At 40.9% G+C, this 22581-nt stretch overlaps 1 protein-coding gene across 1 annotated transcript in view; it reads left to right on the top strand.

Moving 5' to 3' along the window:
• The window catches only part of IL17RA (interleukin 17 receptor A), a 26262-nt gene extending 10179 nt beyond the window's left edge, over window positions 1–16083 (top strand). The window contains exons 3-13 of the mRNA XM_029284326.1: window positions 1058–1204; window positions 2577–2704; window positions 4192–4318; window positions 5899–5946; window positions 6023–6183; window positions 7123–7200; window positions 11499–11607; window positions 12292–12473; window positions 13677–13734; window positions 13984–14025; window positions 14560–16083. Coding sequence (XP_029140159.1) covers window positions 1058–1204; window positions 2577–2704; window positions 4192–4318; window positions 5899–5946; window positions 6023–6183; window positions 7123–7200; window positions 11499–11607; window positions 12292–12473; window positions 13677–13734; window positions 13984–14025; window positions 14560–16025 — 2546 coding nt within the window. The 3' untranslated portion in view covers window positions 16026–16083. The remainder of the gene's footprint in view (window positions 1–1057; window positions 1205–2576; window positions 2705–4191; window positions 4319–5898; window positions 5947–6022; window positions 6184–7122; window positions 7201–11498; window positions 11608–12291; window positions 12474–13676; window positions 13735–13983; window positions 14026–14559) is intronic.
• Window positions 16084–22581: the final 6498 nt, after the last annotated feature.

Here is a 22581-nt window from a genome sequence, read left to right as displayed (position 1 = left end):
CACTTCACAAAGAGCGACTCCACGCCGTCTATCTGAGGCACAGTGGTCTCCCTTGGACAAAGGTCCTCCCTTATTATAGCCGCTACCCCCCCGCCCCTACCCCGGGTCCTTGGCCGATGGAATGCCTGAAAACCCGGCGGGCAGATGTCAACTAGTGGAACTCCACCTTCTACGCCCAGCCAGGTCTCAGTAATACCTGGAGCTATCAGTAATACCTGGAGCTATCAGTAATACCTGGAGCTATCAAAATTCCAACTCCATATCCACGTAAAATGTTCCGTAACTTAATCCTATTCCATTTATCATATGCTTTCTCTAAATCAAGAAATATATAATAAGCTTGTTTTTCCAAAAATTAACCCAAAGTGCTCCTTTTTATCAGGAATGAAATGTAACAATACTCTAAATCAGTGTTTCTCAACCTTGACAATTTTAAGGCATGTGGACTTCAACTCCCAGAATTCCACAGCCAGCATTGCTGGCTGTGGAATTCTGGGAGTTGAAGTCCACATGCCTTAAAATTGTCAAGGTTGAGAAACACTGCAATCTAAACAATCCATTTTACAGTATACCCTACTATGGAATTCTTACTCTAAATAACATGTGTCCAGCTACATCTAACACACATCTCATCATACCTATTTTTATCTGTATCTTTTAGAATAGCCTTTCTCAACCTGGTATCTTGCAGAGTTACCAGAATTGGCTAAGAAATTCTAGGAAATGCACATCTGGAGATAATTTAGGGAACCCTGGTAGAAGGTGAGAGGTTTAGTCAATATTAGAAAGCACATTTTGCAAAGAAGCATAGGAGCTTACGTGGAGTATTGACTATTCAGTGTGGACACTAATATATGTGTAAGCTCACTTTGGTTCATCCTTTAATTCTGTTTTTCTTAGCTTTTCTAAAGAGCGTTGTAATGCAGCAGATAATATTTGACAGCTTGTGCTGCACTGAAAGGTTGAGAGGAGGCATCACAGCTAGAAGTTATAGTCCAAAGGAAAATCAGTTGCTATCTCAAAAGTGGGACTGAATTAATTTCCGTCAAACTTGTAGGTTACTGTGTGGATGAGAGCTGGTTCCTTCCTCGGAAATGGACTCCTTCAGCCCCAAGTTCTGTTGATGTATTTATTGATACATTTTTTGCTGAAGATGGGAAATTGGTCCCTGTGCTGAAGATAGAGTGGAAAGTGGCTACTGATGGTAAGTGAGGAAAAAATCGGTATAGAACTCCGCTGTTACGGCGTGTAAAAAAGGTTGTATTATCTATTAAACAAGTTATAATAGCCAGAACTATCTCCACCATGTTTTAGAGGCTAATTTTAGGAGGTTAGTAACAATATGAACCGGTGATGTTTTTAAAAATGTATTCAAAAGTTATTCAAAAGAAACTAACCCTGATTTTAAAACACTTACTTAAAAAAATAGAGAAAAAAATTAATCTGTCTGTATTATTATGTTTGTGGTGAATCCAAGGTACCCTCCAATTTTAAAGGTAAATTATTGGGGAGTAGGTAGTTTTCCTTTCGGATAACAACAATTCAGAATAAAAATGTAAAAATTTAGAGTAATTTGGGGATAAATATTAAAATGACAATATAGCACAGGGGTGTCAAACTCAATTTCATTGAGGGCCGCATCAGCATTGCGGTTGTCCTCAGGGGGCTGGGTAGGTGTGGCCAGGGTGGGCATGGCCTACTGCGTGGGCATGGCTGGAGTGGGTGTGGCCTACTGGGTGGGCGTGGCCAGCTCTACATCATTCGTGTCAAGGGTGCCTGTGGGGGCCTAGGCAGGAGTGGGACAAATCTGAGGGTCTCTGGCAGAAGGGGGTGGGACCAGGGCAAGTGCCAAGGCATGGTCCACTGGAAGAGCCTGCTGAAACCCCTCCCCCGAAGCCCATCAAGATGGATATGTGAAGTAGGCGAGGGCCATTTGCTAGCCACTTCCAGGCGATGGTGCATTTCTTTATTCCTTACAAAGGGTGACACCTCCCCAGCATGCACCCAGGGGACGGAGCTGACGTGGCAGGGGCTGGTTCCTCGCTGTTTCCAGACGGCCTTGTGGAGCTAAGACTGAATGCGTTTCAGCATAGATGGCCACCACAAAATTGTACATTGGCTCCCGGCTGGCCTGGGCCAGGGCCAAGGCAGCAGGGGCCATTCCCTCACTGTTTCCAGGATGGCTTCACGGGCCACATGAAACCACGTCGCGGGCCGCATCCGGCCCCCGAGCCTTGTGTTTGACATGTGTGTTATAGCATGTCAGTATGTATTGGGTTTTTTCATAGAATAAAATCAAAATGTTTGAACAAGTCTTTGTTGCTTTATGCTGACTGTGATCATTAATCTTTGTAACCCATGATTCTCCATTTCCTGGACTGAACACTATAACTTAATTTTGCACAATTGGGGTGATGGTGGTGGAAGGAATGCTTTTTAAAAAACTTGTCCTGACCACCTGCATGCTGTTTGTAAATTATAAATCTTCTTATGGTTTAGCTTGCAGCATAACCAGAGGATACAAAGAGAGAACTCTTTACCAATGTTTTTATGTCTTCCCTTCTCTTCAACAATAGCAAGCATCATATACCTCAGAGGAGTGGAATTGGCTGTAGTACAATTAAGCAGTAACCGGCAGGTTTGCGCTCAATTTGACTTTCAAAATAACTTGACGTTCCAAGTCCGTCCAGACAATGGGGGCCGGGTAAGCGATCATGAATGTTTTACAAATTTATATTTTGCCTTCTCAGAATCCAACAGAATTGTAATGGAGTTGGGCAGCCTGGTGCATTTAGTAAAGTAAATAAATAAGTAACAGTATATTTGCTATATAAAGTATGACATTTGCTAGCCAAAGAATAACCTGGTGCTTAAGAAAAGCCTTGTAATTAAGAACATGATCTGTTACATACAGCAAGCTTAGATGACTTGGTATAGTCTCTACTGTGTGTGAAATGCTAGTGTTGGAATAATTATATGATTTATGCTGCAGCACAAAAAAAATGAAAATGACCTGTTCCAGGAGAAGGGATGAGAAAAGGCCAGGCTATAAGCAGGGAAACAGCTACAGTTATACATTTGGTTATTGCTGCTCCCATTTCTGCTTGATGTAAAACCACCAACTATGTTGTGTTCCTCAACTTAAGGAGGTGTAGAACACAGTGCTGCAACTTCTCTTTTAACAGCATTGGCTGAATATTTCTAGATGTCCTGGAATAAGAGGTCACAGACTGAAAAACATTCATGGGAAGCAAATACACTTGATTGCCCCAGAATGCTTTTCTCTCCCATGACTCCAGTTGCCAGCCTATAACATCTTTTAATCCATTATTTAACATCACAGTTTTCTCACTGTCCATTGTGTTATATCAGAAATATGGGAAAGAGAGTGAATTTACTTCCTAGACCAGGGGTCCCCAACCCCCAGGCCACAGCCCATTCAGAACCAGGCCACACAAACAGCGGATGAGAGTATGGCGGGCACGCAGCTCCACTTACATGAATAGCAGATGTGTGCACTCCTGTGCAAAGCACACCCCTGCCGCTTGCGCAAATGGAGCTTTGGGGACCCCTGGTCTAGGAAGTAAATTCACTCTCCCATATTTCTGATATAACACAATGGACAGTGAGAAAACTGTGATGTTAAATAATGGATTAAAAGATGTTATAGGCTGGCTCAGGAATTCTGGGAGTTGAAGTCCACGAGTCATAAAAGAGCCAAGGTTGCCTACCCCTGTCCTAGACTATTTTTAAAAGCTAACATTTGTTTAGGATAGAGCTGTATTAGGTATCTTGTACATAAAATAATATGAATTCATGTTTACAAGATTCCCGCATTGTGAAGAGAATCCTCTTTTCCCTTTCATTACAGGAAAGCAGAAGAAAAAGTACCTGTGTTAGAATATGTTATATTTCCACATTTGGTGAAAGGAATGAATTTCTATGCGGATATGGAGAAAGAACTCCTTACTTTTCTTTCTCCAAATCAGGGAAAATGAAACAGGGATCATTCAAATCCAGATAACTAGATCTGAACAAAATGAATTGCTCTGCCTAAGTGCTCATATAGTTCTGGCTTGTGAATTTTCTTTTCTTTCTCCTAGTACAGAATTTCATACAGGTTCGGTGTTATAAGTCACTTCATTGACTCACTGCATGTTTGTTAAAAGATTTCTCCTTATATTGTTTCAGTGGAATTTCTCTTTCAACCGTTTTGAGGTGCAACCAGGCCAAATGTACCAAGTAACTGTCTATCATTTGCCCAAATTAAGTACTGCAGGGGACTATAACAGGAGATCAAAGCCATTCACAGTACCAAGTAAGGGACACGTTTATGATATATTTATTTACAGATTTTTTTTATTGATAATCCACTCCTAGATCAGCGCTTCCCAACTTTGGCTACTTTAAAATGTGTGGACATCAACTCCCAACTTGATGGGGATGAGTCTCAACCCCCTGGTTCAGGATGAAAGCCCCAGATAGCTTGATTCTACCTGAAGGTGGCAGTCATGAAAATATCTGGTTTTTAAGCCATAATGGGTTTTATATATCAAAACAGCACTTTGAATAGTACCAGGAAGCTTAACGGAAGTTAATGGGTGCTCACAGAGCCAGTGTTATATGGCCAACATGTTAAGAAGCAGATCGCTGCATTCTGTCCAACTGCATCTTCTGCATAGTCTTTAAAGGCAGCCCTATATACTGTAGTACATTTCAATACTTGATCTGGAAGGTGGTAAGCAATGGGTAACCATTATGGGGGCCTCAACAACTATACAGATCCTCAGTTAACGACCATTTATTCAGCAACTGTTCAAAGTTACAGCAGCATTGAAATAATGATCCTTACATCCAGACCACCAAGTTACAGCCATTGCAGCACCCTTGTGGTCACATCAGTGGTGGAATTCAGCCGGTTCCCACCAGTTTGGCAGAACCAGAAGCTAATTTTTTGTTGCCCAGGCCCAGAATGGACTTCCAGAAGTGGCATCCACACAGAGATCCAGTTGTTCACATATCTGAATCCCACCACTCTTGTCACATGATCAAAATTTAGGTGGTTGGCACCTATCTGCTTGGAAAAAAAATATAGACAAGCAGAGGCTTGTCTGAAAGAATTTTGAAAAATGGAATTGAAAGAGATGTAAATGAAGAATCCTTAGTTGTGCCAATTGACACTAGGATATCCTGCATTTCCAGAATATGAAGAAGAATTTACTGATAAACAAAGTCTACAGTACATAGTGCGAAAGTTGCACATTCAAAGTTGCGGTTTGCAGTGCTTAAAGTAAACACATCGAGGAAAAATAAAAAAAAATAAAAGGGGAATGGAGAATGAACTGGTTCTGAGCAGAGTGGAACCAGATAAAAGATTCCTGCCACTTCTTTCAGAATACCTCCAACACATGGCATTTAAAGCCACTCAGCTGGGAAGCCTGTGAAGGAAGGGAGTAGAGGCAACAGTGGTATTGTCACCACTGCCATTTTGTCTCTGCACATCCATAGTTCTTAAACTTCCTCTAGCTACACTAAGACTGGCTTATCTGAATCCACAATAGCACTGGAACCCGGGGTGCCAAGCAGGGCTATAAAGGCCTCTAGTACATTGGTAGATGTTTGTGGAAGTTGCTAGATGATGCAAAGGAACTTTGTAGAAGCTATCTGAAATGTGCTTTCTTTAAAAAATTACATCTTCCATAACTCTAATGCAGTTTTTTTTTCTAATGATGTAAAACTAATAGTTTTAGCCCAATAATCTTTTCATAGTTGGCTTACATTTGAGCATAGTTTTTTTTTAGGCTACTTGCAAATTGAAGTGGTCAGTTTAACCGGTATTGTCTTTCAGAACACAGATGCAATCTTTCTGGGTTTGTTTGTTTGTTTTTTTCATTGCAGATTGCACACATCCTACCATGAAAAGAACGGAACCGTGTGTCCGAATAGGTATGTTTTTTTCAGGTGTTTGGGTGCATCCCTAAGCAATGCCATTTGATGTCATTGATGAGTTTTCTGCACTTAGGGAGTTTGTGGGAACCCAGAATTAATGGAACAAGTCTAGATGATCATTCTGTGTTGCTGAGCTTTGACCCCGCAGAGATGGCAGCCACCTATTTTATCCATGTAATCAGTGTTCGGGAGGATGAAAAGGAGTGCAAGAAGGTCACGGAAAGCATTTCAGAGGTAATCAGTTTTGCTCCACTGTATTTTCTCCTCCAGGCATTTAATTTTACTTTAGCAATTCCTCATTACTTGCCAATCCATTACTTGCCAATCCATCAGAACTCTCCTCTTCCCAGTAATAAAAAACCAACAACTAGCATGTCTGGAATTTGAGTCTTTTTAAAAAGCATTGTTTACTACAAAATGTGAATCCCACATAAATTGTAGATTGTGAGAGTTAGACACCTGCTTATTTATGAGATTGAGACAGCTTTTGCATTTCCACCATGTCAGAATCTAGAATTTTATGCTGCTTTTATTTCCTAGGTTAAGGGATTTTTTTTTTCAAAGTGGTTTGAATGGTGTGCTGGACAAAAATCTGCTTACTTAATATGCCTTTAAACCAGAACTGCTTTCAAGCAAGCAAGGAATTTTTTTTTGCTGTTTATTGGAAAAGAAGAAACTATTTCAGAATAATGGAATAGAAGAAGCTGCAATTTCTTGCTTTTTCAGCAGCAGAACACTAGTCACACAACTGCATGCTTGTATGTGAAGTCTGATCAGCCACTCCAGATTATGCTATGCTACTTGATTTCATGTTGGCATAGCTACTGAAAAATGCACAAGTGCATCACAATTACGACAGCTGCCACTCACATTCACATGGGAGCTGTCCTGAATCCATTCACTGCTTTATGATAAAATGCAATTGCCCCTTGATTTCTATTTCTGAGCCTGCTTAGTTACTCCATAGGTACAATATTTTAGATCAGGGGTGTCAAACTGCCGGCCCACGGGCCGGATACATCATAGTGAAACTGCGCCCACCCCATTGCCAGCAATGGAAAAAAAAGTCACGATATATCGCTTCGTGTGACTTACGAGTTTGACACCCCTGTTTTAGATTAATCACACCGCTGTTGCTGGTCCTGTCTCAACTGTGCCTCTTGGTTTCCACAGAAGGGTCTGCAGCAGCGCCTTAATGTCACAGTCAAGCTGGAAAGGAACTTGAAGATTTGTTGCAAATACAAAGTGGAGGTAGGTTTAGCTTTATTAGCTTCTGATAAAACAATGATTTCTTCCATGTTAATAGTCACATTCAGTTACAGGTTGACCTTGATTTACAAACATTTGTTTAGTGACCAAAGTTACAACAGCACTGAAAAAAGTGACTTATGACTAGTTTTCACATGATTATTGAAGCATCTGAGTGGTTACGTGATCGCAATTTGGGTGCTTGGCAACTGGCATGTATTTATAACAGTTGCACTGTCCAGGGGCCATGTGAATAGAAGAGAAGAGAAGAGAATCGTTATTGTCATTTTAAATGTGCACTAATCAGCATACATTAAAATGAATTTTCATTGCATTCAGCTCTCAAAAAAATACCATTATGCATATACCCAAATACACACACACATATATGACAGAAAAACATCACAATCTAGTCCAAATGTATACATATACATGGCTAGAAAAACGAATCTTGCGAGTTTACCAGAGGGATGGCATAAGGCAGGGGTCTCCAACCTGTGGGCCGCGCCTACTACTGGGCCATGGCATCTTGGCCACCGGGCCATGTGAACGGATGGCCAGTGCACACACGTGTGTGTGTGCACTCATTCCCCACACTCACACTAGCACCACCCTGCGCATCCCACCAGTACTAGCATCGCCCCACCCCGAACATCCCACCAGCACTAGCATTGCTCTGAGCATCCTGCCAGCACTAGCACTGCTCCGAGCATCCCACCGGCATTAGCGCCACTCTGCCCCTGAGCGTCCCACCGGCACTAGCACTGCTCCGAGCATCCCGATGGTGCTAGCACTGCACCGCCTCCAAACGTTTTGCCAGTGCTAGTATCGCTCCGCCCAAAACATTTCACCAGCACTAGCACCGCTCCGAGCATCCCACTGGCACTACCACTGCTCTGAGCATCCCGCCAGTGCTAGCACCGCCCTGCCCCTGAACATCCTACCGGCACTAGCACCGCCCCAAGTGTCCCATCAGCGCTAGTACCGTCCTGAGCATCCCACTGGCGCTAGCGCCGCCCCATTTATGGCACTCATGCTCATGTGGCCCATGTGTGCATGCGCTGCCTGTTTGCATGTGCATGTGCACTTGCGCATGGCCCATTTGTGTGTGAGTGCGTGTCATAACAGTGCCTGCCTCCCTTTCTGGGCCACCAAACCAAAAAGGTTGGTGTTCTCTGGCATAAGAAACAAAGCTGTTAACAGAATCTAGTAGTTCTGCTATAAATACTTCAAAACCTCCTTCTAGAGGGGAGCAACAGAAACAGGCTGTGAATTGGGTATGTGGAGTCTCTAACGATGCTTCAAGCTCTAAGCACATAGCACTTATAGGCAGTATCCTCTCCAGGGGGCCATGTGATCATCATTTGTGATCTTCCCAGCTGGCTTCCAACAAGCGAAGTCAATGGGGGAAGCCAGATTTGTTTAATGACTGCATGGTTTACTAAACAACTATAGCAAGAAAGATCGTAAAATGGGACAAAACTCATTTAACCACCATGTTGCTCAACAACAGAAATTTTAGGCTCAATTGTGCTCATACTGTAAATCGAGGACTACCTTGGTGGGGATGGGAGGGAGAAAACTAGAGCTAAGGATGTTCTCCAGAAGTCAAGCTCGGCTTCTGATGACCAAATAGACACATCCATAAAACAACAGTAAAAAAAAATGGGTTTGCTTTCTTCTGGGATGTTTTGACTTCCCCATTTTATCTCCAGTCCTGGGATTTCCCAATAATCTCCCATCCAAACACTGGGTAGGCCCTGTACTGCTTAGCTTTTCAACTCACCTGCCAAAACTTCAGGGTTTGGGTGGTCGTGAATTAGCTGACAGAATCCTGAATTGTTAACATGCGGCAACAGAGATGACAGTGTTGGTTCACTTATTTTAGCGATCTCTCTCCTTTTCGTTCTTTAGGCATCTGCAGTCTTTTAAAGTAAGGAATGTTCCTTTGAAGTGGTAGAAACTGGAAAAGAAACATCAAAAGGAAAAAAGAGTCCTTTCATTTCAGAACTGAATTAAGGGAAATCAGCTCCATGCATGCTCTTTGCTTCAGACAACATCTGCTTCACTCTTAGCTAGGAGTAGCAATATAGGGCTCATGAACATCAATGTGCCTATGGATATTTCTCTTGGCATATGCCAGATCACTTTTTTAGGGTTTTTTTTTTAAATTCAAAGTGTCAGTCTTTAATTTAGCATTAACTCTGCAGGACTTTGTCTGCATCTAGATGCTAAGTATGGTCGAACCTCAACGAAGACGACATTCTGGGATTTTTTAAAAAACTTACAGAAAGTTGATTTTTTTAAGGATTTTTAAAAGCCATTTCTATTTTGTTGTCAAAGAATCAGCATGTGTCTAGATAGACATTAGGAAGCCAGCTGTCAGGCGCAAGTAATCAGATCTACAAAATAAGAGTCAAGCTAACTATTTTATTAGATTCTGCCTATAATACAGGAATCTCCCAAACTGCTTGCCTTCCCTTGGGAACAGATAGCCAAGTCCTGGATCTCTTATGGCTACACAAAGATTGAAGGCTAATTCCCTGCTTGATCCCTCCTCTCTGACTGGCTAGGCATTTCCCAACATTAGCTTTACCTCCAAGATCATGAGGTACCTCTTCACCTTCACCTCCCAAAATATGATAGTCCCATATGTATATTTAGAAAATAAAGGGAGGGGGTTGTACTCCAGTGCTTTGTTTGACAGTTGCCCACCCACCGAGTAAGAAAACAGAGGTCAGATAGGATAATTAAGTGGGTCCTAGCCAGAGGAGATATGGGGAACAATCTCATCTATTTGCCTTCTGATAGATATGAATTTCATGATCAGCCATGCATGTCATTCCAGCTGTTTTGGGATAACATTCATCTTACTAAAATTCCAAACCTGCCCATCGTCCCAGAAATGTTGCCCGCTTTTTTAAAAACTTTGATTATTATGAAGACAGGGTTATGAACACAACACATTCAGTTAACTGTAAGTTTAGTAAATTGTTAAGTTTAACCGTTTTATCTTGAATATATGTAGCAACATTGCTATGGATTTTGGCCTAGTTTTTCTGAATACAAGTAGTCCTTGACTTACAAGTGATCGCTTAACAACAGTTCAAAATTACAATATCTTAGACACTCAAAACCAGCCCACATTTACAGCTGTTTGCAGCACACCTGCAGTCATGTGACCATTTACCACATTTTTCCAGAAACCGGTGTTTATTTACAGTTCTGGCAAAAATCACCCCATCCCAAATAATGAGTTTTACAGTGCTCAATTGCAATTGTACCTCGAGAACTATTTTTATTATCTGTTCACATCAATGTGAAGTCACAGTTGTCAGTTCTTAAGCTTATGATTGGCCTTCATATACATCAAGTTATTCCCAAGAACCTAGGATAATCCTAATGTATCAGTATAGTATATGTGCAGAAACAGGCAGCGTGGCCTTTGGTAATTGACAAGTGAAAATTTTTGTCAATGTACAGATTTTCTAACTGCTATGTAAGATTTTTTTGGGTATGGCATCCAATGTGCCGATAACCACCGGGAGAACCACAGCCAGTTTATACCATAATCTTTCAATTTTCAAACCTTGATACTTTGTGATCTTCTTCAAATTCTTTCTGTTCTGTTCTACAATCCCCTGGTATTGTCACATCAATTATCCACATTTTCTTTTTTTCCAACTACAGTTACATTTGGTCTGTTATCTTTACAAGTTTATATTCAGAAATCATCATCAATAATAATATTATATTATCTATATTGAGAGCAGATTTGATGTAGCAGTTAAGGCACCAGGGTAGAAATCAGGAGACTTGAGTTCTAGTCCCGCCTTGCGCACAAAGACAGCTGGGTGAACTTGGTCAGTCCCTCTCTCAGCCCTAGGAAGAAGCAGGCAGTGGCAAACTACTTTCAAAATCTTGCCAAGAAAACTGCAGAGACCTGTCCAAGCAATCACCAGCATCCAAAACTGACTTGATGGGACAAAAAAAATAAAAAAAATAAAGTTTACTTATATTATTATATATAGTATATTGTTAATATACTATATTAATAGTATATTGTATATAATAATATAGTACATTATACTGTATAGTAGTATAATCACATTATGTTAATATATTATTGTACATTGTATTGTCTAATAATGTATAATATATTATCTTTTATTTATGTAATGTATCCAAGAGAAAATAGTAGCCCTACATAAGCTATTTTTTTCTTTAACTCTTTAAATCTGGTGGCTGATTGAGCACTGAACTAATTGCTATAATTACCCTCGCTTTTCTTTTTTCTCCAGATCCAGCCAATCTTTCCTGCCTGTGCTACAGACTGTACGAGGCAGCCGTTTTTAATCCCGTGTTCTTCTGCTGATGTTTTAAGTGTTGTTGATCATTCCGGAACTAATGGTGCATATATACTCTTAAAGTGATCTGATGTAGTTAGAAAAGAGTCAGTTTTTCTATAGAACAAGAGCTTAAGAACTGGTGATTCTCCCCTAGTTCATGTATTTTAATGTACAGAAATATATCTAAACTTCTGAGGATGAAGGAAGTGCAATATCTGGATGATTTAGCAAATTCCCTCCCCTTTTTTCCTAAAAGAGTTTCCCACAGTTTAGCAACCCCCATGAGTATAGTTTAAGGTTAACAACTGAAGGGGTACAAATTGTCATTTCTCCCAGAAAGATGTAAACTTGATACTGTTGTTGCTTTTGTACCACAAAATGTGGACTTGGGGTTGAATGGCCTGAGCAGAATCAAGAAAAAAATTATTGCAGGAGCTTACTCTACTCTCAAAAGGAACTTTCTTTTGAAAGTTAAAGTTTTTGTGGATACAGTAATAATTTGTGTGATGCCTGACCACACTTACATGTGCCCTCTGTTATACCACATTGTTTTGGAGAGTGCATTAAGCTGAAGATTGGAATTTGAAATATTAAATATCACAATAGCTTCTGTGCAGAACCAATAAAATAAATTGTTCTACTATTTCGTGGTCCATTGTTGTTAAAAATGTGGCCTTTCCTATGTATCAACATATTCTGTAGAGTATCACCTGGTTTGATGACTCGACCTATCCTTTTTATTAATATTATTTTTCAGATACATTTTCAGTGGGGTTGCCTTGGACCCACACTATCATCTGCATTTTGTTAGTTGGATCAGCTATTGCTTCCGCAATCTGCCTTACTCGAAGACAAAAAGGTAAGGTGGGCTCTAGAAATGGGTCTAAGTGGTGTTTTGTCTTCAGAACTTTATTGGAATGGTATAGAGTTGGATCAAATTTGTGCAGGAGCAGCAGACATTAATTGTCTCACCCTGGAAGCTCCAAAAAAACACTTCAAGTTTGGGCAGACAGGCTGAATCTTGTAGACTGCAGGGCTTTTCAGCCTTTTCACCCATTGTACCACTTTTAGGATATGGCAATATCCGAGTACCACCAGTCGCCAAGCAAGGTGTCAAAAACTTGATGACCAAAAAAGGAAAAAAGTACAGGTAGTCCTCGACTTACAACACTTCGCTTAGTGACTGTTCGAAGTTAAAATGGCACTGAAAAAAGTGCCCCCCAAGCCACAGCCGAGCAAGAACCTGCCTGCCCACCTGGCGGCGCTCTTCCTCCTGTCCGAGGTTTTCATTGTTGTGAGCATTTCTGTTGAGGATTGGCAGCGGGGGTGGGGTGGGGGGGTGTTTGGTTTTTATTCCACTCATCTGCTGGGTGGTTGCAGCAGGTTTTGGTCACTTCACATGACCCTGGGACACTGTGATCGTCATAAATATGAATCAGTTGCCCAGCATCTGAATGTAAATCACAAGACCCTGGAAATGCTGCAACATTCCAGCTGATCGGTGCTTCTTCTGGGTCAGCAGAAGCGCCAGGATCAGCGCCGAGCTCCAGCTGGAGCCTGCCGCTGATCCTGGCGCTTCCACTGAGCCCTGACAGCCCTGCAGCTCCAGCCATCTCTCGCTCAGGCTTGTGTGGTGCTGCCACCGGTTCAGCTCATTCCCCTCCCCCGCTACTTTTCTAGGATGGTTGCGTACCGCTTGCCAGGTGCCAATGTACCACAGGTGGTACCCGTACCACTGGTTGAAAAGCCCTGTTGTAGAGCACTGCATGCTGGGAAGAGGCTAATCAGGTCAGGGCCTAATTTTCAGGCATATCTTTCTTTGCCCTTTGTTTCCCCCCTGTTAATCCAGTGTTTCTCAACCTTGACAATTTTAAGGCATGTGGACTTCAACTCCCAGAATTCCACAGCCAGCATCGCTGGCTGTGGAATTCTGGGAGTTGAAGTCCACATGCCTTAAAATTGTCAAGGTTGAGAAACACTGTGTTAATCCATGCTATTCAACAGGGGAGGAGCAGGATAGAGCCTGGAAAAACTGCCAAGGAAGAAGAGAAGAGAGGAAATAAGCAGCTCTGTCATATTTGTGTTAACTTAAATTCATGCTCAATTTCAACCCCTTTGGGCAAAATTTAGATAAGCCTACTGATACAAAGTGATTTAGTTGGAAGGCTTTATCCTACCCATTGTTACCGTAATTATAGCCAATCATCTTAATTTCCTGGTCAATCTGACACCATTTGTTTCAGCCTTTCATTTATGTTCCCCCAGTTGTGTCAAGGAAAACTTAAATTCCAATTCAAGATCCTGCTTTTCTTTGCTTGCGCTTGAGTCTCAGGACGAAAGTCGTTGAATCGTTATCCCTTCTTTTTCAAAAGTCTCTGAACTTTTTTGATCAAAGTTATGTTCTTTAACGTTTTCTATGTTCTTCTTTCCCTCCTAGAATTAAATTCTGCAGCAAAAAACTGTGATTTTGAACTCCAAGGTAAGAGAACTTTTACTTTCTATGACTCTGCATTGATTTATAATCTAAGTACATGGATTAGATTCAGAGAGGGGACAGCATTGACTTTTTGTTTTCCAAAAAAGCTGCATGTGTGCTTTCAGTCACATACACACAAACAAAGACAAAAGTCAATTCTTATAGAGTTATTAACTATTCATCTATTTCTGTGGCTGAATATCGGCTTGGCAATGTTTATATTAATATCAAAGACTATTACTTTCTGACACAACTTTTTTTGCAGGAGAAATAAGTTTCTGCACCAAGGATTGCTATTTTCTGAAATAAAATATCTTCCATATTAAAATCTGTGTCACTGGTACTAGAGATAAAGTTTAGTTGGCTAAACTGAAGCTAATGACCTTGAACATTGTTTTAATATTAAGTGCAGCAATGTGTACAAGTAACAGTCCTATTTCTTGTACTCCTTGTTTTCCATGTATGGGAGGGGGGAGCGGCAGTAACCATAATATTACACTTTTTATATATACCGTATTTAACTTTTTGATTTTCCAGACGTCACCCCTATGTTGCAGCCTCCTCCAGACCTCAAGCCACGTACAGTTTGGATTGTGTATTCTGCTGATCACAAGCTCTATGTAGACGTTGTGTTGAAATTTGCTCAGTTCATGATCACAGTGTGTGGTACGGAGGTCATCCTAGACCTGCTAGAGGAACATCAGATATCCGAGATGGGAACAATGTGCTGGCTTACGCGGCAGAAACAGAAAATGGAAGAGCTGTCTTCAAAGATTATCATCTTGTGTTCCCGGGGTACTCGGGCCAAGTGGCAGGCTATGCTTGGGCACGACCAATCCACTGTACATCTGAAGCAGGATAATCTGCTACCAACAGGGGACATGTTCACTCCAGCACTGAATCTGATTTTACCAGACTTCAAGCAGCCAGCTTGCTTTGGACTGTATTTAATCTGCTACTTTGAGGGCATAAGCAACGAGAGTGACATTCCAGACCCATTCCATGTCACCTCCAAATATCAACTGATGGATAAATTTGAGGAAATTTACTTTCTAATCCAGGATCTTGAAAAATTTGAGCCAGGGCGAATGCATCAGATCCCAGCCATCTCGCCTGAAAAGTACACCGAAAGCCCCTGTGGCAAACAGCTGAAGGAGGCTTTGCAGAAATTCCAGGCATGGCAGGCTGAGCACCCAGATTGGTTTAAAAGTCAACGTGTCTGCTGTGAGGATGAAGATGACCTACAATCCCTGAGTGGGGAACTCATTGAAGAATTAATATTCCCCGGGAAAGGAATTCTCAAGAAGCAACTGCTTCCAAAGGAACCTGACCCCAATAGCTGTTGCTTAGTCAATCTTCTGGTTAATGAGGAGGACTTGGGAGCATATAAATTGACACCTCAGCATCTGTCGCAAGAAGATCTAGCATTCCAAACTCTGGTCATTCCTGCTGAGACACCTTCTGTTCAGGTGGTCGAGCCAGCTGCCCTTGCAGAAGAAAAAGAGATACTCAGTCATAAACTTTTGACCAATGAAGATTGGCTAGAAAGTGTGCCTATGATGGAAGCTAGCATCCCAAGAAGAAATAACGTCATTCTTCAAGAGGAGTTATCCTCACATCCCCAGGCCTTGCCGGCTGATGTGAGGCAACAACTGCAGGGATTGATGTATTCCCTCTATCAACAAAGTATCGTCCCCTTAGATGTGCCCCTTTGCCAAGAAGATGTTATTGAACAGCAACTTTGCCAAGAAGATGTTAATGAACAGCAACAGCTGGTGTTTGACGAGGCTTGCAAAGTCCAGAGACAGTCGGTACAGTCAGATCAGGGTTATATCTCCAGATGTTCTTCTTTGCCTTCGGATAGCCCTGTTGAGCAGGAGGAAGAAGAGAACCAACAGGAAGGATATTGTTCTGGTGGGCATCTCACTGCAGATGTCTTAAGTAGTCTAAAAAGTCTTCAGCAGCAGTTGTTTTTCCAAGATATCCAGAAAAACTGTAGCTAAGGTCACTTGGGAGAGTGAAGGGAGAATTTGTTTTGTTTTTGAAACAGCTCGACAGCCCAATGACTGATTGGGTGATTTTTCTTTCAACATGTAATGCAGGACTGCATTGTTTTCTCTCCCCTTGTGACCTTTCAGAGCTCTGGAGAAGAAGCCTCCTCTTCCTCCTCCTCCTCCTCCTCATGGAACTGCCTGTCACTTTGCTAGGGGGAGGGAGAATAAAGGGAAGGGCCTACCACAAGAGAAGAAGAGGGTTCAAGGGTTACACTATCATTGGCACACCCCAGCCAGTCCTCCCCAGACACCCCAGTCACTCCTTCGTCCTTCCTCTTTCCAAATATAATGTAGGCTTGCACCTTTCCCCTCCATTCACAAACCTTCCTCCTTCCTTCAGCTGACCTGCGGAACTGCCTGCCACATTGTTGTGGAAAGGGAGCCATGGACCACAAGGAAAATTGCATCCTGTTTCTCATTCTGGCATGTCCCCAAGGGCCCCCTCCCTTCAGGGAGGAAGAAGGCTCATCTCAAACAGCCTTTTCTTACCAGCAGGCATCCACGTTACTCCCTCATTTTTCCCTTACTAGCCATTGCCTCTAAGAGATCTAAAATTTGGTTTGACCATGGTTTCAAAGCTGCCAGTGGTCGCCTGTCAGTTCTTGCTACCAGCCAACTGGGTGTAGGGGCCAGATGGAGGCTGGATACAGAGTAGGTATATGCCCTTCCCAACTTTCTTTGTGCTATGCCAGGGGTCCCCAATCCCTGGGCTGTGGACCAGTACCGGGCCATGGCATGCCAGCAACCGTGGGATGCAGGCAACACGCAAAACCACGCCCCTCCAGTCCACGAAAAAAACTTTCTCCATGGAACCAGTCCCTGGTGGCTAAAAGGTCGGGGGGCCACTGTGCTATGCAACCTACAGGTTCCTGGAAAGTGTAGTCAGAAAGTATGGCACTAAAATGTTGTCAAATTTCAATCCCACGGGAGTCATGGATCCCAGACTTTGGACTCATTCTGTAAGTTGATCCATTTAAAGTATGTTGATTCAAAAATCGTTGCTCTATGATGCACCGTTTTGCCCAGTTGGAGGCTACAAAATGTCAAACAGAGGCAAGAGTTTTAGTAGTATTGTATATAAGTTAATGGCTGTTTGTTGAATTGTGCAGCGTCTAACCTGAGCTAAATAGCAAAGTGCTGTGATGATATAAACTGCCTCTTAAGAGTACAGGGATAGCCATAGAAGATCAGGAGAATTCTCAAATATTCTGAAGCCTCTTCTGAAAGTAACAAGTATTAAGGTAAAAGAAACTTTACGTGACATGGAAAATACTGTCTAGTCCAATCTCCATTGTGGCTGATAGCAGATTATCTGTGAATTTAGTAGTTTTGTAAGGCTAATCAGCGAGAATTGCCCGGTCTCTTTTTATAAGTATTCACTTTTGTAACTACAGTTCCAATTCGTAGCAGTGAATTTTGTCTGCCAGTTTTGCCCTATACAAAGAAGTGTTTTCTATCACCTTTGCCTTTTAATTTCATAGTATTATCTACATTTATTTTATTACTAGCAAGGAAGAAAAATTCTACAGTACTTACCTTATGACTTACACCCTTCTCTCTTTTGTACCTGATTTTGTCACTGTTTGCTTTTTTTTCCTGAACTATAGTATCCAAAACACTTTATCACAACTGCTAACTGATCAGTTGGATAACGTATTTCTGCAATTTCCTCTACTAGGATGTCTGTGTTAAGCTAATATTGCTAGAGCTGTTAACTGAATTCCAGTCTATTCAACTATAGACTGATATTGGCTGCTTGATTTTCAGTTCTTTTTATAAAATAACTAACTGCCCCCTTGTATGAACTATCCCTATTTCATAGGCGCCGTAGGCCAGTGAGGCAAATTGTTCAGCCTCAAAATCTTTTCTCAGTCTTTTCCACCAGTTCAGATTCCATTAATGAATGCAGAACTTGAGCATCTTGTCTCAATATAGTTGCATTTGACTTGCTTACTTTGAAGTGTATTTGTCACTTTCTTGTCCAATAAAAGGGATTCCATAAGCATTTTTAAAGGGAAATTTAATAAAATTTTATTGATCAGAAGTCCTGCACTAAGTAATTGGTCCACTTATTTACAAATGATACGAAAAAATATTTTTCTACCAAACAATCCTAGCAGGGTTGCCTGGCTTTAGAGTATATTTAATTATTATAATTGCTTTAGGAATTTTGATTGACAGTTTTGAACATGCAGCTACTTTGAATAGGGACAATATGTCTTTTCTTCACCACCTTAACTTACTACCAGGATAATATTACGGTACTTTAGTATCAAGGCAATATGGAAGCAAGAGAAGGATTATGTGATTAAATTTCTTGGGCCAGCTGCAGGGTTTGGGGCTGGGAGGTGTATTGCACTGGTTTGGCTCCTTTTTCCAAGACTGGTCTCAATTGGTGTTAATAGGGAGCAGAGGTTTAGCCCACAGCCACTCCCTCATGAGTGCCACAGGGATGAGGTATGAGTATGTAGATGTTATATAGTTTTACATCTCTATCCTTGGTGCTCCAAGTGATGCTATAGTTGCCCTTAGTGCCTGGAGACTGTAAAGACCTGGATGAACCCTGTCAAGATGGAATAGCTGTGGGGGCAGGAGACCTCAGGATCTGTTTATTTATTATTTTTAGTTCTATATTTTTAGTGTGGTTATACTACTCCAGAAAGATCTGGTGCATATCCTGGGAGTTCTCCTGGACTCACAACTCAGGCTCGAAGAGTGCGTCAGTGGCCCCTTATCTGGATCATGAAGCTCTGCACACAGCCAGTCATGCCCTACTCATCTCTCAGTTGGATTGCTGCAATGCTCTCTACGTGGGGCTACCTTTGAGGAGTATTTAGAAGCTACAGCTGATGCAGAGTGCAGCAACACACACAGTTCTGAGGGCCCATTGGCTGGCATGTATAACACTGTTACCAGTTTGCTTCCAGATCCAGTTCAAGGTGTTGATTATTACCTTTAAAGCCCTTATATGGCATGAATCTAGATTATCTGAGGAGCTATCTCACCTCAGCATGACTAGCCCACCCCACTTATGTCAGCAGAAGAAGCCTGCTACAGACTCCATCTGCTAAGGAATTCCAGCAGGTGGGGTAAAGAAGAGCCTTTTTCTGCTGTGACATCAATCCTGTGGAATACTCTACCACTGCATCCAGTTTTGGTCACCACAATGTAAAAAAGATGTTGAGACTCTAGAAACTAGAGTACAGAGAAGAGCAACAAAGATGATTAGGGGACTGGAGGCTAAAGCATATAAGGAACAGTTGCTGGAATTGGGAATGTCTAGTTTAACGAAGAGAAGGACGAGGGGGGACATGATAGCAGTGTTCCAATATCTCAGGGGCTGCCACAAAGAAGAGGGAGTCAAGCTATTCTCCAAGGAGCCTGAAGGCAGGACGAGAAGCAATGGATGGAAACTGATCAAGGAGAGAAGCAACTTAGAACTAAGGAGAAACTTCCTGACAGAACAATTAACCAGTGGAACAACCTGCCTCCAGAAGTGGTGAATGCTCCAACACTGGAAGTTTTTAAGAAGAGACTGGACAGCCATTTGTCTGAAATGGTATAGGGTTTCCTGCCTGAGCAGGGGGTTGGACTAGATGATCTCCAAGGTCCTTTCCAACTTTATTATTATTATTATTATTATTATTATTATTATTATTATTATTATTATTATTATTATTATTATTATTATTATTATTATTATTATTATTATTAAAACTACTCCCAGCCTTTTGGCCTTCCAGAAGGGTATTAAAACTTAGTTTTGATGGTTGGCCTAGGGCCAACACCAGGTGGTTGACCTGGTAAGAAGACCTCATTCCCATTCCATCCACCTCCTTGGTTCCAGTTTTTTGCAGAGTTTTTAATTTTTAATGGCTTTTCTAGTTATCTTTTTATGTTCTATACACCACCCAGAGTCACCCTATCAGGTGACGGCGTATACATTTAATAAATAATAAATAAATGAGACTCAGATATAGGAAATAGCTGCAGTTGTGCTGATGCTGTGGCTTTCAATTTTACCCCTAACTGCATGCCTTTGGATTCTCCATGGAATGTTATTTGCGGCAACAGAGACAGCATTTCATAGCAAAAGTCTGTTGCCTCTGAAACAAAGAGGTTCTGAAACATGCATGGTTCCCAAACTGGACAGTTGCTCTGACAACAAATAGAAGCAAACAGTTGATATGAAAAGGGTGTGTGTATGTGAGTGCTCAGGTACATGCAGTAGATGAGAGAGGGAGCTGGAGTCTTCTCTGCCAGAAATTATTTAGTGTGCAGGAAATCTGGTTTTCAACATCTTATCGCTTGATTCAAAATTTAGACTTGTTTTTAAAATTATGTTCAAGAATCCAAATAAACTTTTTTTTGTATACAGTAGATCAGTGACTGATACAGAATCTTCAGAGTTAAATATAGGTGGTCCTCAACTTGCAACACAATTGTGATCAGAATTTCCATTGCCAAGCAAGGCAATTGTTAAGTGAGTCATGCTTGACTTTACAACCTGCAGTTGTTAAGGGAATCACAGCAGTCATTAAGTGAATCCAGCTTCCCCCATTGACTTTGCTTGTTGGAAGCTGCCTGGGAAGGTCGCATGCAGGTGGCAATTACATGACTTGGGATGCTGCAACCATCATAAATACATGCCAGTTGCCAAGTGCCCAAATTCTGATCACGTGATTGGGGATGCTGCAACAATTTTAAGTGAGGGCCAGTCATAAGTCACTTTTTTCACAGCTATTGCAGCTTTGGTCACTAAACGAATGGCTGTAAGTTAAGGATTACTTGTACTGTTGAATAAATTTACATTGCAATTTTATTACACTACTGCCTATATAGGAATTGAAAAGGCTATTAAAAGATCCAAGTACATGGGGTTAATTCAGTTCAAACTCAGTTAAATAGCAACTGCTGTGGAGGATTTGGGGAAAGTAATTTCCCAACTTGATTACCTTATGTTCATACATTGTGAAACCCACTTTCTTGCTAATTAGATCAATATATTAAGGCAAATGAGCAGGACTATTGTTTTTTTCAACTAATGACCTTCTAGCCTACTGAAAATTACTCTGCAATATCTTTCAATATTTATCATTGATGTTCAAGCTGGTTATTTTAATTTTACACTCTGTCTTTTCCAGTCTAGCTTCTATTATACAATTACATTGTGTACTATATTTTTAAGCATTTCTGGCTTAATTTAAATTTGTAATTAAAAACATATTTTAGTACAGTATTAATCAGATTGTTTTGTTTTGCACTTGTATATATACTACTTTTGGCCAAATTTGGAAATGAGCAGTTAGAGAATGCTGAACAGATGCTAAACCTGTTTCATTTTTTACCTAATATTTAAAGAGCAAGTATCAGCCAAGTCAGAAACCTGTGGCTAACTCATAGTTGCTCATGAGTCAACATACCATTGTGCCTGAATTATCTATATATTAGAAATAGGAAGAATTAATGGAATGATTAACACTCTAAGTACTTTGCATTTCAGAGACATGGTATATAAACAGACAGTTCACAATAATGTTATTCTAATAAAAGTTTAGAATATTTAATGTAACAATTCTTTTCTTACAGTGGCCCTGAAATGATGGAATACAAGAGTATTCTTCATTTTCTTTGTTAGGGCAGTATTTCATAACCAGTTTTTACGTAGTTGTAACTGTTAGCAAGTTTCATATCAAATTTAAATGGCTATTAAAAGATGCAAAATTTATCTTGAAACATTAAACTCTGTAACAAATTTAATCCAATCTGCTCATGTGATCATTGCCCAGAAACTAATTACAGATAACTAAAATCTAAAACAGACAGTGGAATGTTGTAAATATATTGTGTTTCTGTTGGAACAGCTAAACTTACCAGCCTCTGAGTTTTCTAACTGCATACAGTACATCCTCAGTACATTTCTACCTTTTGTATAGCTATATATAAAGTTAAGAACTTGAAGAATGTTTGTGGCCTTCAATCTAAGATCATGATTCAATTGAAGCTTTAACCTCTACTGACTGCAGTGGAGATTCCACAAGTGAAAATAGCTAGGTCTACATGAAGTGCTTGAGGTACCTATGTTATCTTATGCCACAAAGCAAACATTTTATTTTGTCAAGGTGTAGAAGTAATGCACGTGGTTTCTCATAGCCCAAAGTTAGCATGGCAGGTGAATGGTAAAGAAATACACATTTGGAAAACTGCATACCAGGTACTTCCTCAACTTTTGAAGAACTGAAAATTTCCAGTGCATGTTTTGATAAGTATCCAGAGCATAGAGATGTTTTTAAATCCCCAGTAAAAAGGAAAACAATAGAGCCAATAAACATCCAGCCTATTGCCTACTATGTCAGCATCTTGTCTCCATACTGTATTTTCATACAAGAATTGGAATTCCCTGAATTCTGAGTTTTGCTAATTTAAAATTGGGAGGATGTGACACATTTTTATCATGCCTGAATTGCAAATATTTAACCAGATATCAGCCAAAAATACATACTTT

Source organism: Protobothrops mucrosquamatus, unplaced genomic scaffold (genome assembly GCF_001527695.2).
Source record: "Protobothrops mucrosquamatus isolate PMUCROS unplaced genomic scaffold, P.Mucros_1.0 scaffold532, whole genome shotgun sequence".
Classification (NCBI taxonomy): Eukaryota; Metazoa; Chordata; class Lepidosauria; order Squamata; family Viperidae; genus Protobothrops; species Protobothrops mucrosquamatus.
The sequence above is the reverse complement of the archived record's forward strand: the minus strand, read 5'-3'. Positions and strand labels throughout refer to the sequence as shown.